Source organism: Coregonus clupeaformis, chromosome 18 (genome assembly GCF_020615455.1).
Source record: "Coregonus clupeaformis isolate EN_2021a chromosome 18, ASM2061545v1, whole genome shotgun sequence".
Lineage (NCBI taxonomy): Eukaryota > Metazoa > Chordata > Actinopteri > Salmoniformes > Salmonidae > Coregonus > Coregonus clupeaformis.
The window spans coordinates 55,597,144-55,613,786 of NC_059209.1; the positions used below are offsets into that span (position 1 = coordinate 55,597,144).

Here is a 16,643-nt window from a genome sequence, read left to right on the forward strand (position 1 = left end):
GGTGTGGAAGAACTTGACTGGCCTGCACAGAGCCCTGACCTCAACCCCATCGAACATCAGTGCCCGACCTCACTAATGCTCTTGTGGCTGAATGGAAGCAAGTCCCCGCAGCAATATTCCAACATCTAGTGGAAAGCCTTCCCAGAAGAGTGGAGGCTGTTATAGCAGCAAAGGGGGGACCAACTCCATATTAATGGCCATGATTTTGGGATGAGATGTTCGACAAGCAGGTGTCCACATAATTTTGGTAATGTAGTGTATCAAAATAGAAGTAGATGAGTAACGCTACTATGCCTTCTGCCAAGAAGTCTGGGCCTATCTGGCACAAGAGGAACGGAGCTTTCCCAGTTACTGCATAACCACTGGACCATGATGGTTGTTTCCCGCCAATCGCTACAATGGTGGCAGTGATGGGATATTTCAAGAGTTCCTTATGCCTTTTTGTAAGTGGGATTCAATCTGTAAGCATTAGGTTTAACTTGTGTGCCCAGTCCTCAATAGATGAAAATGTACTGACCTCTTCCAAAATAATTGTCTAGGGCACAGGAGGTAGTGCACCTTCCCTATAACCTCGAGGTTGCTGGTTCAAACCCCACTGCGGGTGCTCCCCTTCAATAGGTTTAATTGAGATTCTACAGGTAACTGCCAAAATAAAAGAAACACCAACATAAAGTGTCTTAATAAGGTGTTGAGCCACCACAAGCCAGAACAGCTTAATGAACCTTGGCATAGATACTACAAGTGTCTAGAACTCTATTGGAGGAATGCGACACCATTCTTCCACAAGAAATTCCATAATTTGGTATTTTGTTGATGGTGGTGAAAAAACGCAGTCTCCGGCGCCTCTCCAGAATCTCCCATAGGTGTTTAATTGGGTTGAGATCTAATGACTGAGACGGACATGGCATATGGTTTACATTGTTTTCATGCTAATCAAACCATTCAGTGACCATTCGTGCCCTGTGGATGGACGCATTGTCATCCTATGGGGGCATAGCCATGGTAGCCAAAATACTGGCCTGCCCAGCATTATTATACACTGAACAAAAAATATAAAACGCAACATGTAAAGTGTTGGTTCCATGTTTCATGAGCTGAAATAAAAAATCCCAGTAATTTTCCACATGCACAAAAAGCTTATTTCTCTAAAATTTTGGGTGCTGAGGAGTATGTTTGTCTGTAATAAAGTCAATTTGTGGGGAAGACTCATTCTGATTGGCTGGGCCTGGCTCCCAAGTGGGTGGGCCTATGCCCTCCAAGGCTCACCCATGGCTGCACCCCTGCCCAGTCATGTGAAATCCATAGATTAGGGCCTAATTAATTTATTTCAATTGACTGATTTCCTTCTATGTAACTCAGTAAAATCTTGCATTTATAGTTTTGTTCAGTATACATGACCCTAAACATGATGGAATGTTAATTGCTTAACTCAGGAACGACACCTGTATGGAAGCAACTGCTGTCAATATACTTTGTATCCCTCATTTACTCAAGCGTTTACATTATTGTGGCAGTTACCTGTGTTGTAAAAATCTGTGTTTTAAAAAAAGAGCCCTTTTTTATAAGTTTGACAAAATGTTTTGCAATGAAACAATCCTGAATTTAACATGCCACCATCTCTCCATTTAGTTGCGATAATAGGATTGAATGAACTGTCCTACAGGCATAGGTCCATAGGCCTAATACACGTGCTTGACTTCACCCAACTCCCTCATGTGACATACAGGGCATTCATATTCAGACCCCTTCACTTTTTCCACATTTTGTTACGTTACAGCCTTATTCTAAAATTAATTAAATAAAAAAAATGTCCCTCATCAATCTACACACAATACCCCATAATGACAAAGCGAAAACAGGTTTTTTGAAATGTTTGCAAATGTATTAAAAATTTAAATAAATATTCAGACCCTTTGCTATGAGACTCGAAATTGAGCTCAGGTGCATCCTGTTTCCATTGATCATCCTTGAGATGTTTCTACCTGTGGTAAATTCAATTGATTAGACATGATTTGGAAAGGCACACACCTGTCTTTGTAAGGTCCCACATTTGACAGTGCATGTCAGAGCAAAAACCAAGCCATGAGGTCGAAGGAATTGTCCGTAGAGCTCCGAGACAGGATTGTGTCTAGGCACAGATCTGGGAAAGGGTACCAAAACATTTCTGCAGCATTGAAGGTCCCCAAGAACACAGTGGCCTCCATCATTCTTAAATGGAAGAAGTTTGGAACCACACTGAGCAATCGGGTAGAAGGGCCTTGGTCAGGGAGGTGACCAAGAACCCGATGGTCACTCTGACAGAGCTCCAGAGTTCCTCTGTGGAGATGGGAGAACTTTCCAGAAGGACAACCATCTCTGCAGCACTCCACCAATCAGGCCTTTATGGTAGAGTGGCCAGACGGAAGCCACACCTCAGTAAAAAGGCACATGACAGCCAGCTTGGAGTTTGCCAAAAGGCACCCAAAGGAAACAAGATTCTATGGTCTGATGAAACCAAGATCGAACTCTTTGGCCTGAATGCCAAGCGTCACGTCTGAAGGAAACCAGCAAGCGTCACATCTGAAGGAAACCAGGCACCGCTCATCACCTGGCCAATACCATCCCTACGGTGAAGCATGGTGGTGGCAGCATCATGCTGTAGGGATGTTTTTCAACGGCAGGGACTGGGAGACTAGTCAGGATCGAGGGAAAGATTAACAGAGCAAAGTACAGAGAGATCCTTGATGAAAACCTGTTCAAGAGTGCTCAGGACCTCAGACTGGGGTGAAGTTTTTCTTCCGACAGGACAACGACCCTAAGCACACAGCCAAGACAACGCAGTAGTGGCTTCGGGACAAGTCTCTGAATGTCGTCCTTGAGTGGCCCAGCCAGCCTGGACTTGAACCCGATCTAACATCTCTGGAGAGACCTGAAAATAGCTGTGAAACGATGCTCCCCATCCAACCTGACAGAGCTTGAGAGGATCTGCAGAGAAGAATGGAAGAAACTCCCCAAATCCAGGTGTGCCAAGCTTGTAGCATCATACCCAAGAAGATTCGAGGCTGTAAACGCTGCCAAAGCTGCTTCAACAAAGTACTGAGTAAAGAGTCTGAATACTTTTTTAAAATTTTTAATAAAATTGATAAAGTCTAAAAACCTGTTTTTGCTTTGTCATGATGGGGTACTGTGTGTAGATTGATTAGGGAAAAAACAATTTAATCAATTTTAGAATAACGCTGTAACGTAACAAAATGTGGAACAAGTCAAGGGGTCTGAATACTTTCCGAATGCACTGTATGCTGCTGCGACACTTTACAAGACATACACAAAAAAAAACAAATGACTAGGTTTGGTGAACATATGACACCAAATGACGTTCAGACTAATCCATATTGTATCCAACCCTGTACAGCCTACAAGTTTAGAATTCTCTTTTGTTTGACAATAGGTAATGCATAGCATTTAGTTATTTGTTACCTTCCTGACTACTGCATTACTAAATATTGAACAACGAAGCTAGCCTTGAAAAATCTGCTCTCCACTTTTAATAAATCTCACAAAACATACTTATTGTACAACTACAGTACAGGCCATCATGAAAATTGACCGTTTTTTGTCTACAAATAAAATGGATTGAGAAAATAAAACCTTTGGGCTAGTTGATGTTGATGATATTTTATTTATGCATATTTTAGAATATTCACATGAAAATCTGTCACTTATTGGATGGAAACCTAGCTAGTGTCTCCAGGCCTTGGTTCGCCTACACCTGAAACAGTCCTGACACTAGCTTCAGTAATACAGTCGCTCACACTGGCACAATCCACCCCCCCATACTTTAACCCCCTGAGAAGGTGGTGGTTTTGGGTAGTGTGCTTGCTCATTCACTGCTGGGTCTTCAGTATTTAATTTGTGCCAAAGCCAGCTCCAGCTAATCTCCTCTCCAACACCGACTCAACATGTGACTTGTTAACCGATTGGAGGCCGATCACAATGTTACCTCTAAGAAACAGCCGTTCAAATAATTCAAGCAATGGCAATGCATTAGCACCAATGCCTATGGTGATGAAGGTAAACAATGTTGTTGATTCACATGCCTCCGAAAGACTGTGGGAACATTGGGAAGTCTTTCAAATCTGCATTAAAACTTCAAATAGACTAACCGTAACTACTGTATTGTCATAGAAGCCTTTGGTTCATCCAACTCCCCTTTACACACTCAGCTTGTTCCATTAGGGGGTGCACTCTCAAGACGCTAAACTAATGCCAGATGACAATAAGAAGGAGAGACTGAACAAACAAACTCATTCGCACTACCTACTCAAGAATATCTGCTCAATATGTGAAACGCCAAACTTGCTTACATTCCTATTTGTCTATTGACTACTTATTTGTTTGTGCTGTGAAGTGTCCATGAAGTTTATACTGGGTGAGTTGTTGGACATTGTTGGAGGCACCCAGCGTAGGCTACACAGCCTCTGCTCCCTGCAGAGGAAACTACAAAAATGTGGACAGTGCTTATTTGGGCAGGAACTAAGGGGTGTGTTTATTTTCTGCATGCATGATCAATGGGGATGAATAGTATGGGGTGGGGGATCTTGGGTGGCGGGGCAGCATGGACACAAGGCTGAGAGAGGAGGGGGCAGAAACAGGGAGGTTGGCTGACTAATGAGACTGAGGAGGACAGCAGGGAAAACAGTTACTCTGTTCCCTTTTCCAGTAAACAAAGTGTAAACTGGTTATGTGGTTCTTTATTTCTAGAACAGAAAATACTGTAGGCTACATACTAACACGTCATGCAAACACACTTTTTCTTTGATAATAAAATTACATAACTGTATATTTACTTTGTCACACCAAATGCCTGCTAGAATGTGTGATATAATGCACTGTATGGGATTAAAATGCAGTACAGACCACACTACCCCACCCCGTCTCTTTTTCTCTGGGCTGTCCTCTGAACAGTGCAAATTCAGGCACAATGTGATTTAATTACAGGGCAGTAGTGTTTCAGAGAGATAGAGGGAGCACTGTTTCCCTGAGTTTCCCCCCCTTTCAAATAGTGTACAATGCCTTCCCTAGTGTAGGGTGGGGTTAGGAGAGAGGCTGAACCGGAGGAAGCACATGGTAAGAGAGAGAGCGTTATTGGAGTTGAATCCACACTGCGAAAGCAATACTACCTATAGAGTATAGCTACAATGCCACCTGCAGGGGTTCTTAAGTATTACTGATTCAGATGTACGCATGAATTTAGACAAAGTCATTGGATGATAATACAGAACAGACGTGTGATGGTAACGACCTGTGAATCTGAAATATATAAAATAATTAACGCAATCTTTAGTGAAAGCTTTGACGTGACATCTATGTCTGATGTAATCACAGGCAGTAAAGCATTTTCAATGAGAGAGAGGAAGGAATGAATGAGAAAAGGCTTGGAAAAAGGGGTGGGAAGATGCTTTTGTTTGGGTTTTATGGCCAGATTGTCTACTGCTCTGGGAAAGTGAAAACCCTACACTCCTCCCTTAGGTTAGGTTACCTGGGGAAGAAAAAGATCCAGGAAGAGGGTCAGAGGAAAGTGAGCAGAGAGAGACAGAACCCAAAATCAGTGAACACTAGTAGGTGTAGTCCCCTGTAGCTCAGTTGGTAGAGCATGGCGCTTGCAACGCCAGGGTTGTGGGTGCGTTTCCCACGGGGGGCCAGTATGAAAATATATGCACTCACTAACTGTAAGTCGCTCTGGATAAGAGCGTCTGCTAAATGACGTAAATGTAAAATGTGTTCTCTGGCATCTAAAAGCTACCTCTATCAGACCGTGTCTTTCTAGGATGATGCAGTAGTGCCCTCTAGTGCTGTGCAGGACAACTGCTTCTTTCAATTTATTTTGAATATATTATAAAATAAATATGATCGTTTTTAATGGGTGTATTAAAGATGCAGTTTGCATATTTTTGTAACCTCTCATATATGTATTGCATTTGTGTGTTATACAGGAGCCTGTATGAATGTGCAGTTTATTTTCATTTATAGTTTGACTGCACTTTGTTCACTGTTAGGGATGGACGGAGATGGGGACAAAGTTCAAAGAAAGCGCATGGGGAGGAGGGGGAGGAAGGTAAAAAAAAGACATTTTAAAGCATAACAGCAGGTGGAGGGCTAAAACCAGACAGCTCAGCTCAGAACGGAACGAGACGAGGAGAAAATCAAACAGGGGAAAATGAAAGCAAACTTTCTCTATTCCTAAACTGAAGAAGGACAGAAATGCAATGACTCCAGAAGCCAAATCCTCTGTCTTTTGTGTAAGCGCATGACTGCAGTGTGTCTGTGTTGGTGTGTGAGTGTGTGTGTGTGCGCGTTTGTGACCTGTGGCCTGCGTAGTCTGTGTGCTGTGTTAGTGAGGTAAAGATTAGGCAACAGCGTAATGGAGGGAGAGGAGAGGAAAGGAGAAGCAGGGCCTGGCCCTGGGCGTCTGTCTGCTCTCCAGGAGCAGCTGATCTGGGCTCTGCTGAGCTCTGGACTGTCCCGGGAGGTCCTGGTCCATGCCCTGGGAGAACTGGAGCGAGAGAGGGTCACCCCTGGAGCAGAGAAGGGGGACAGGGGGGATGGCGAGAGTTCGGAGGAGGGAGAAATTGATTTTCCACCCCCCATATTCCAGGAGCTGGAGGCACTAGCCCCAGAGGAGGCAGCCAGACAGAGGGCTCTGGTCGACCAACTGCTTCAGTAAGTAGCTTCCAAATGTCTGCCATCCACCCTATCCTCCCCTTAACATACACATACATGTACAGTACATCAATCTATTCCTTTTATCAAAGTTCAAATATTAATACACACACCCATACAACAAAATAGCCAAATCCCTTTGCTGTGCTATTATTCTCTCACTTTATAAAAATAATGTCCAACTCATTTGTAAAAAAAAATATTGGAAAACAAATACGTTTTAGTGGTTACTTGATTCTGTTTTCCATTCTCTTTCTTTTCTGCTATCTTTTCCTGTTGTTTTCTGACCAAGGAAAGGTTCCAGAGTACAAACAATTGACGGTTTTACCTGGTAGCATCCTTTCTACTCCATTTCTTCGTCTTCCTCAAATTTAGTCCCCCTCTCCCCCTTCCTCCCTCGTTCTCCCTCTCCCTCTGTGAGATCTCTCTCGGCCTCTGAGGTGAATTTAAAGGAGGGTTCCTCCTTTCCTAGTTACTAATTACCCACCCCATCATTATTCTCTGTCCATTTAATGAATGAACTACATGCATGGGTTAAGATTAACAGAAATGTGCTGTGTTGTGTGTGTGTGTGTGTGTGTGTGTGTGTGTGTTAGAACAGATTGAGTGAATATTTACTACTGCTTGGAAAAGCCCATTTAATTTTACCACATTTAAAACTACAACAAATATCTCAAATCAAATCAAATTTTATTGGTCACATGCGCCGAATACAACAGGTGCAGACATTACAGTGAAATGCTTACTTACAGCCCTTAACCAACAGTGCATTTATTTTTAACAAAAAAAAAGTAAAAATAAAACAACAAGATTATGGTTTAACTGCTCATTGTATATAACTAAAAGTTGGCAATTTTACAACACCTAGCATGAACACACAACTTTACCAACCATGCCTTAGTATAAAAATGCATCAAACAAAAAACTTTTGTATGTTAACATACATTATACCTATGTTATGTACTATTGCTAGCCGTTAAGGTTTGTGTTGCAGCAAGTAGGCCATCCATATAATGTTTATGGGTTTTATTTCCAGTGACCAGAGAGAGCTGGACTTTGCCCTGCTGTGCTTCCCCTTATCTCTTATTGTCAACATCCCTCTCTCCCTCCCCCTCCCCCTCCCTCTCTTTATGCACATGTGTTTTGCCTGTGTCTGTGTCTGTGTATTTGTCTGTGTGTGATAGGGAGGATCCATGGCGCGTGGCAAAAGTGGTGAAGAGCTACATGCAGCAGCATAACCTCCCCCAGAGAGAGGTGGTAGAGTCCACAGGCCTCAACCAGTCCCATCTCTCCCAGCACCTCAACAAAGGCACGCCCATGAAGAACCAGAAACGGGCTGCTTTGTACAGCTGGTACGTCAGGAAGCAGGGCGAGATTAGCCAGCGTGAGTATTTGACCAGCTGATGAGCTGACCCTGCCTGTACTGCACAACAGTATGACATTACAGTCTGGACTCTATAAGTGTAACATTTATATTAGGTGAAATCATGACTACCTCATTCATTAATATTCACAATAAATTACCATAAATCTATTCGATTCCGGGCATTGGGAGCTCTTACACAAGACTGAATCTCAGGATGCAAAGAACAATTATGTCAACGGATCTTCCTTACTCTTCTTTCTCGTTCTATGTCCTTCCTTATATCCACTTTCTGGCTAATTTTCAAATAGCTTTGACGTTTGCAAACTTTCCATTTCAAACATGTAAGGAAACTGTGGTCTCCTGCTGTGTTTTCCTAATGATAGCGAAATCACAATACCTGTACCCCAATCCTTCGACTGGTAAACCCATCATGATAAATGATTCAATACGTCTGTCTGATGTAAACAACTATGGGGGCCCACTGGTCACTGGGAGTTAAATATAGACATGTAAGGTAACATGATACTGTCCACTTTCACATTCCATGTGTAGAGAGACACACAATCTGCATGTCCTATGCACATTTTACCACACACACACGCACTTATGTGTTGCATTACAAATGATCTCAAACTCTAATATAAAACATACATTCCTGTGAATTAGCCTTATTTTTGAAAATATATACAGTACCAGTCAAAAGTTTGGACACCTACTCATTCAAGGGTTTTTCTTTATTTTTACTATGTTCTACGGTTGTAGAATAATAGTGAAGACATCACAAATATGAAATAACACATTTGGAATCATGTAGTAACCAAAAAAAGTGTTAAACAAATCTAAATATATTTTAGATTCTTCAAAGTAGCCACCCTTTGCCTTGATGACAGCTTTGCACACTCTTGGCATTCTCTCAACCATTTATTTCCTTCTTAATGTGTTTGAGCCAATCAGTTGTGTTGTGACAAGGTAGGGGTGGTATACAGAAGATAGCCCTATTTGGTAAAAGACCAAGTCCATATTATGGCAAGAACAGCTCAAATAAGCAAAGAGAAATGACAGTCCATCGTTACTTTAAGACATGAAGGTCAGTCAATACAGAACATTTCAAGAACTTTGAAAGTTTCTTCAAGTGCAGTAGCAAAAACCATCAAGCGCTATGATGAAACTGGCTCTCATGAGGACCACCACAGGAAAGGAAGACCCAGAGTTACCTCTGCTGCAGAGGATAAGTTCATTAGAGTTACCAGCCTCAGATTGCAGCCCAAATAAATGCTTCACAGAGTTCAAGTAACAGACACATCTCAACATCAACTGTTCAAAGGAAACTGCGTGAATCAGGCCTTCATGGTCGAATTGCTGCAAATAAACCACTACTAAAGGACACCAATAAGAAGAAGAGACTTGCTTGGGCCAAGAAACACGAGCAATGGACATTAGACCGGTGGAAATCTGTCCTTTGGTCTGATGAGTCCAAATTTGAGATTTTTGGTTCCAACCTCTGTGTCTTTGTGAGACGCAGAGTAGGTGAACGGATGATCTCTGCATGTGTGATTCCCACCGTGAAGCATGGAGGAGGAGGTGTGATGGTGCTTTTCTGGTGACACAGTCAGTGATTTATTTAGAATTCAAGGCACACTTAACCAGCATGGCTACCACAGCATTCTGCAGCGTTACACCATTCCATCTGGTTTGCGCTTAGTGGGACTATCACTTGTTTTTCAACAGGACAATGACCCAAAACACACCTCCAGGCTGTGTAAGGGCTATTTGACCAGGTAGTGTGATGGAGTGCTGCATCAGATGACCTGGCCTCCACAATCACCCAACCTCAACCCAATTGAGATGGTTTGGGATGAGTTGGACCACAGAGTGAAGGAAAAGCAGCCAACAAGTGCCCAGCATACGTGGGAACTCCTTCAAGACTGTTGGAAAAGCATTCCTCATGAAGCTGGTTGAGAGAATGCCAAGAGTGTGCAAAGCTGTCATCAAGGCAAAGGGTGGCTACTTTGAAGAATCTCAAATATAAAATATATTTCGATTTATTTAACACTTTATGTGTTATTTCATAGTTTTGATGTCTTCACTATTATTCTACAATGTAGAAAATAGTATAAATAAAGAAAAACCCTGGAATGAGTAGGTGTGTCCAAACTTCTGACTGGTAGTGTACATGTAACACAATACTGTCTGAATAATGAATTATACTGATATTATAACAACATGGATACTATAACAATACAATTCATATTTATCACAAATATGCTTTCACTGACCACCCCATGCAGAGTTTACTAATGCCAGGCATGCCCTTGGGTCTGGAGAGGAGCAGGGAGAGGACGTGAGGAAGGGACGTAGGAACAGGTTCAAATGGGGACCCGCCTCCCAGGAAATCCTCTTCCACGCCTATGAACGACAGAGGAACCCAAGCAAAGAGGAGAGAGAGGGATTAGTAGAGGAGTGTAACAGGTGAGAGAAAGGGGAGAGGTCAGATAAAAACAAGAAATGTTCCCAGTTCCAGTGCAATGGAGGAACTGTCCGTCATTTTAGCGTGTCCCCCCCTCTCCCTCAGGGCTGAGTGTCTCCAGAGGGGTGTGTCTCCGTCCCAGCTGGCTGGCCTGGGCTCTAACCTGGTGACAGAGGTACGAGTGTACAACTGGTTCGCTAACCGCCGCAAGGAGGAGGCCTTCCGCCATAAGCTGGCTCTCGATATGCCTTACACCAGCCAATCAGCAAGCTCCACCAACCACACTCTCTCACACAGCCCTTTGCAAGGTAACACTCACTAACAGCAAAGTGAATCAAAATATTATTTCATTTAATCCACAAAGAGCATAATGAACCATTAGTGTTCTGCTCAGATGTTGCGTATGTAAGATTTTCAGTGCCCTTATACAGAGGAACAGAGCCAAGACTGACAGGGTGCAACATTCCCTCCTCCCAGAACACCTGATCCTAACTCATCCTAACACGCTTCCTCTCTTCCAGGCATGAAGTACAGCCAGCAAATCACATGTGACAGTCTGGGGTCATCGAGGGGTCACAATGGAGACCGAGGCATGGGGGTCCGCCTGGCCAGCCCCATTCAACTGGAGCCCAGCCACACACTCCTGGAAACACACCATCACAAACCAGTGAGATCACCTACCATTATATTATCATTAACCATATCTCACCTCGACACACATTGTCACAATCCACATTACACAATCACAAACCAGTGAGATGGGATCACAAACAACCTCTCATTGTCACAAACCAAAGATCAGCAACTATGATCACATAATCCCAATACACATCATCACCACAATACAGAGATTAGTAACTGCATCAGTGATCACAAACCATAATAAGCAAATTATTTCACAAACCATATTACATCATAATAAGCAAATGACATCACAAACCATATTATATCATAATATAAGACTGTGAGATCGCTAACCATATCATATCATCAAAAGACATAGGTCATCATGTAAGGCAGTGAAATTACAAGTAATATCACATCAAACTAGTGAGATCATAGACTACTTCACTTCATCATAAACCTTTGGGAATACAAAACATCTCAATCCTCACAAGAATCCATGGCTGTGGTTCTAACTATCTGCCTCCAACTTTCCCATCTCAGGTATCAGGTGGTGGCCCCCTGCCCCCAGTCAGCACCCTGACCTCACTGCACAGTCTGTCTGCCTCGGCTGCTCCCCACCATGGACTCATCATGGCCTCCCTGCCCAGCGTCATGAGTCTGGGAGAGTCCTCTCTCCTCATAGGTAACCTATTCTACACACAGTCCCATCCACTCAAACGGTTCTAAGTCAGAGCATAGTTATTATTAAACGGTCATTTCAAAACATATCCACTGTATTGCATCTTATCCTTTTCAAGTGATGATCAGAAAGTTGTCACATATAAACTGTAACTGACATTAACAAAGCAGCCTAATCCATGTTTTGCTGGCCTATATTGGTCAACAGGTCAAACTGTACCTGTCATCAACAACGTGGGAGGTGGGTTCACCACCCTTCAGCCAATCTCATTCCAGCAGCAGCTTCATTCCACTTCCCAGCAGCAACTCACACAGCAGTTCCAGAGTCATATGGGCCACAGTCCTTTCATGGCAACCATGGCACAGCTTCCATGCCACAGTAAGGCCACAGTGGCAGCATGTTACTCCTCCATTTGCCCTTTGACAGAAATACCTTATGTGAAACAAGGAATGAGTGAGAGCAACTGAATAGAACTGCTAGAACTAAGGAGGGTTTCATAAAGTACCTCAGCGCCTGCTCTCAATTTCTCCATTGTAGTGTACAGCAAGTCTGATATGTCCCACTACCCTCCGTCCAGCCTACTGTCCCAAGCCATGGTCATCACTGACAGCAGCAGCCTTGGAACACTGACCAGTCTAACCACAGTCAGACAGGTACTGTGATTCCAAACATTCACCTAAATGAAAGCGATGTCATTAATAATCAGTTGCACAAGTCAGAGTATACAGGTACAGAAAAGTCTAGACTCACTAGCTAATGATCAGAAGTAGTATTAAATGTGGGTTGAATCTGCTAATGACTTTCGCATTGGTTAGATTCTGACCACAGACCCTGAGGAGCAGACAGACCAGCCCATCCAAGAGGACTCCCTACACCTGCAGTCCCCTTCACCTGTGCCAGGTAAGATAAAACATGTTACTCTAAGTGTAGACTATTTCCCTAAAGATGCAGTTTCTTACACTACACTACAGGGGAGACTGAAGACATCTAAAAAAGCTACTAAGTGTGTAACACATATTTCAAAGTCATCTTAATACATCTAGATAGTGGTAAATATAACCCATGGTATTCTCTAGTTGCCAGTCAAAAAAGGGCATTTTAAATGCAGGGTTGTAATTGGAATGACAGTAGAGAAACTGGAAACGAATAACTTACCATCTGTCTTTCTTAGTTTCCTCTGGGAACTTACAGCTGTATCCTCCATCTCAGTCTAGTGAAACTCATCCACCTCACCGCCTCTCCTCTTCGCCAGCAGACATCAACTCCTACATTCCTGCACAGATGGTCTCTACCGCACAGTAGCAACAGAATGTAATCACTATGTAATGTGAAGGGGTGGGAGTAGTAAGTAGAGAACTGTAATAGAGATGCAACGCAAATTCTCAAAAACTACCTCTGCAGTAAAATTATCCAGAGAAACCATATTTCCCATTCTGCGAGATACATAAATCCAGGACAGACTCACTGCCAGTTACCAGTCTCGTCACTTGAATTAGCGGCCTTACTATTACATAGACCAGTGTACTCAGTGTGTCCGTCTGCTGATCTGAGGTCAGGGATAAACCATTAGAAAGAGCCACATCTAAATCCATGCAAAACAGAGAACGCTGAGCAATTGATCCCCATTTTACAATAAACTTATGTTATCAATAGAAAAAAGTGTTTTAATAAAAATGATCTAAGAATTCAGTGTGAACTGCTTTCTTTACAAAACAAGGCATAGCACTGATTGTGTTTTGGGCAGAGAAAATAGGTAATAAAATACAGTATGCCACATTTCTGAAAGATCATATTGCATTCCAGAAAAGAACAAACTACGAAGTTGTACAACATTGCAGTGATTATTTCCAGAAAATAACAGTGTATGACCTGACCATGTTATAATGAATGCTAAGATTCCCAAGTACAACAGGTTAACAGTTCTTACAAGTATGGAACAAACAGCCAATATCCTAAATCACAACACACAAGTTCAGAAGTCTCAGTGCTTTTCTACTTCCACCCTTTCATCTGTGCCTTTTTATTTTTCTTCTTGACCTTCAGGGGTAGACTGTCCTCCTCTGGGCTCTTCTGCTCCTCCTCTGTTTTAGCATAAGGTGAGGCTTCTCCACAGTTCTCTACCTCTCCAAACTCCCCGTGGGAAGCTGTCCTTTTCTTATTTTTCTTTGGAACAGGGCTGTTATTACTGTGCTCTCTTTCTGCCTCCTCTCCTGCCTGAACCTTGTATTTCTTCTTCTTCTTCTTCTTCTTAATTTTCTCGGAGCTGAGGGACTCTGGCATGGAAGGTGTAACCGCACTGGGGAGAGCCGATGATAGGAGGTCTGTAACTGACACTGCTGCCTCTCTCAGTCTCATCTCCAGCTCACTGTCACTGTCACTAGAAGAACATTGCAGAAACAAACACTAAACTGTTTATTACAGTAGTATTACAATATGAGATACAGGAATATTACAATCATGCAATGCTACTGTAAGGATTCCTTCACAAAGTAGGAATGAAAATTACATAAAACCACCTCACACAACCCAAAGGTTAAAAGGCCAGGCCTACATAGAACAAGCATCACCTTGAGCTGGGGATGGGGCGGCGCCTTACAGGAGGGGGGGGGGGATCAATGGTAAACTCTCCTGGGACAGATGTGGTGAACAGCCGGAAACCTTAAAACCAAGACATAAGATCAAGACCCCATCCAGCATTTATATCACGTCATATCTGACAACACATCATACAGTTCGTAACTACTGCATCAGTTTCAATGCAAAACAATTTCTGGATAAACCCTCACCTTCTTCATCTTCACATTTGGTTGACGCTGTGCAGGGTTTTGATGTTTCTGCAGATATCAATGAAATGCAACTGAAAATCAAATTGCATAGTTAGATTAAAGTAGGCAACTGAAAAGTTGACAGGTGGAGGTAACATGAGGCAAAGGCTATAGGTAGCTATAATAGTAAAACTGATGTTTCATCAACATTTTCCCATGACAAAGAATAAATACTGTACCTGTCAAGTATAGCCCCTAATTTCTTTGCAACGTGCGCACGGAACTCCGGGGTCGTCTGAAGCTCGTTCCCATCATGTTCATGTTTAGATACAGCCACACTGTTGACCATAGCATTACATAAAACACGATTATTATGGCAAAGCCAAACGTGAGGCAGAACCTCTATTTATGCATGTTGGTGAATCATAATAATACAGAGGATATAGCATGCCATTCGGAGAAAATGAAAACTTACCGACGGGATAGCTTCCCATTGCTTTCCCCATCTAAAAACAACAGTAGTTATATTACTGTTAAGATTTCGCTGCTGTTTTGGGGTAAGATAGATTTGCTCACTAACTAAAGACTTCACACACTAAGATATCTCCCACCCCACATTTGTTGTTGACTAGCGTTAGCTAGCTACATCCTGGGTCTTAGTTAAAGCAAAGGTTATTTAATGTTAGGCTGAATTTACCTGCCGTGTTGGTACCATTAGTTCCATATGTGCCAAAACTCCAAGCTGCTTCCTTAAACTTTTCCAGATCTTCATCTTCACTGCTCGAGTCTTCAACCACAGTTCCAACCGGGGCTGACATGTTGGATCAAGTACATGTGCGGCTACAGAGCAATGCACTATGGGTAATGAAGTATTTCGGGGGGGTCAGTGTAGTGAGACTTTGATGAGTGAACTTAAGCCAAACTGTATACCAATTTTTTATTTATTTCCCCCTCTCCTGACAGTATATCATCTTACAGAAACAAAAAAATTGAACAGAACATAAAAGGCAATGTTAGGAGGGCTTCTAGATCTACCAGATCCTCACCAAGTACACATCCAATGATGTAGACAACAGTATTTGATATGGAGTCTATATGGTCCCTGAAATGTAACATTCAAAAGACAGCAAACTTTGTAATAATGTTGAATAAAATCTCACTTTGAGATTTGTCTGTCGTAAAACACATTCATCAATAGGTAAAAATACAATATGATCAATAAAAATCAAAGGGGTTCCAGTTTACACAGCATGCGGGTTCAATATGTGGTCCTCTGTAGCTCAGCTGGTAGAGCACGGCGCTTGTGACACCAGGGTAGTGTGTTCGATCCCCGGGACCACCCATACACAAAAAAAAAATTATGCACGAATGACTGTAAGTCGCTTTGGATAAAAGCGTCTGCTAAATATTATATTATTATAAGAGTGAAAAATGATATCAGTAGCGACCATGTTGTAAAAGCCATAATTAGTGTTCATTTGGTGGTGCTATTAATAAAACATAATACAAAAATGGTGCCTGCTATCACAGACCTTCCATCAGTAAAGGTAAAGAACAGACACACCTCAAGTCTCTAAAGTGGATAACATCACAGCCATTTCATCATACATACCACAGGAGGTTTGGGGGCTCGTGGTAATGGCTGGAGCGGAATCAGTGGAACGGTATCAAACACATGGTTTCCATTTGTTTGATGCCATTCCATTGGCGCCTTTCCAGCCATTATTATGAGCCATCCTCCCCTCAGCAGCCTCCACTGATACATACACTATACCTTCCACTGGGCATTATGACCTGTATAGGTATAATTTCATAGCTAATCTCTCGTGGACAGATGAAACGGCGAGAATCTGTCAAGGGCGAGGATATGTCGATGCTCACGTACAATTATGTGATTACGAGCAGCAGTAGTAAAACAGGAAATTACAAACTTTCACAACAATTTCACTTCTGGGTTACTGATATTATTTTATAGCTGACTGGGATATGCTTAGAATGAATTCACAAAAATGTGATGTTGTTGGACAGATGTGTAGCGGA

The 16,643-nt window shown here is 42.5% G+C and overlaps 2 protein-coding genes across 2 annotated transcripts; one reads left to right on the top strand and one right to left on the bottom strand.

Annotated features, from left to right (window-relative positions):
* Positions 1 to 5,725: 5,725 nt before the first annotated feature.
* Positions 5,726 to 13,527, top strand: hnf1a (HNF1 homeobox a). The gene is made up of 10 exons (XM_041862434.2): positions 5,726 to 6,699; positions 7,884 to 8,083; positions 10,354 to 10,534; positions 10,638 to 10,840; positions 11,054 to 11,199; positions 11,700 to 11,841; positions 12,046 to 12,216; positions 12,376 to 12,491; positions 12,654 to 12,738; positions 13,010 to 13,527. Exons 1-10 carry the CDS (start codon positions 6,401 to 6,403, stop codon positions 13,138 to 13,140), a joined length of 1,674 nt encoding a protein of 557 aa, XP_041718368.1. The 5' UTR covers positions 5,726 to 6,400; the 3' UTR covers positions 13,141 to 13,527.
* On the bottom strand, positions 13,487 to 15,453 carry c18h12orf43 (chromosome 18 C12orf43 homolog). Its single transcript, XM_041862435.1, has 6 exons — positions 15,301 to 15,453; positions 15,079 to 15,109; positions 14,843 to 14,941; positions 14,625 to 14,695; positions 14,406 to 14,496; positions 13,487 to 14,215 (listed from the first exon to the last, which is right to left on the bottom strand). The coding sequence occupies exons 1-6, from the start codon at positions 15,419 to 15,421 to the stop codon at positions 13,831 to 13,833; spliced, it is 798 nt and encodes a 265-aa protein (XP_041718369.1). The 5' UTR covers positions 15,422 to 15,453; the 3' UTR covers positions 13,487 to 13,830.
* Between the last annotated feature and the right edge of the window lie 1,190 nt (positions 15,454 to 16,643).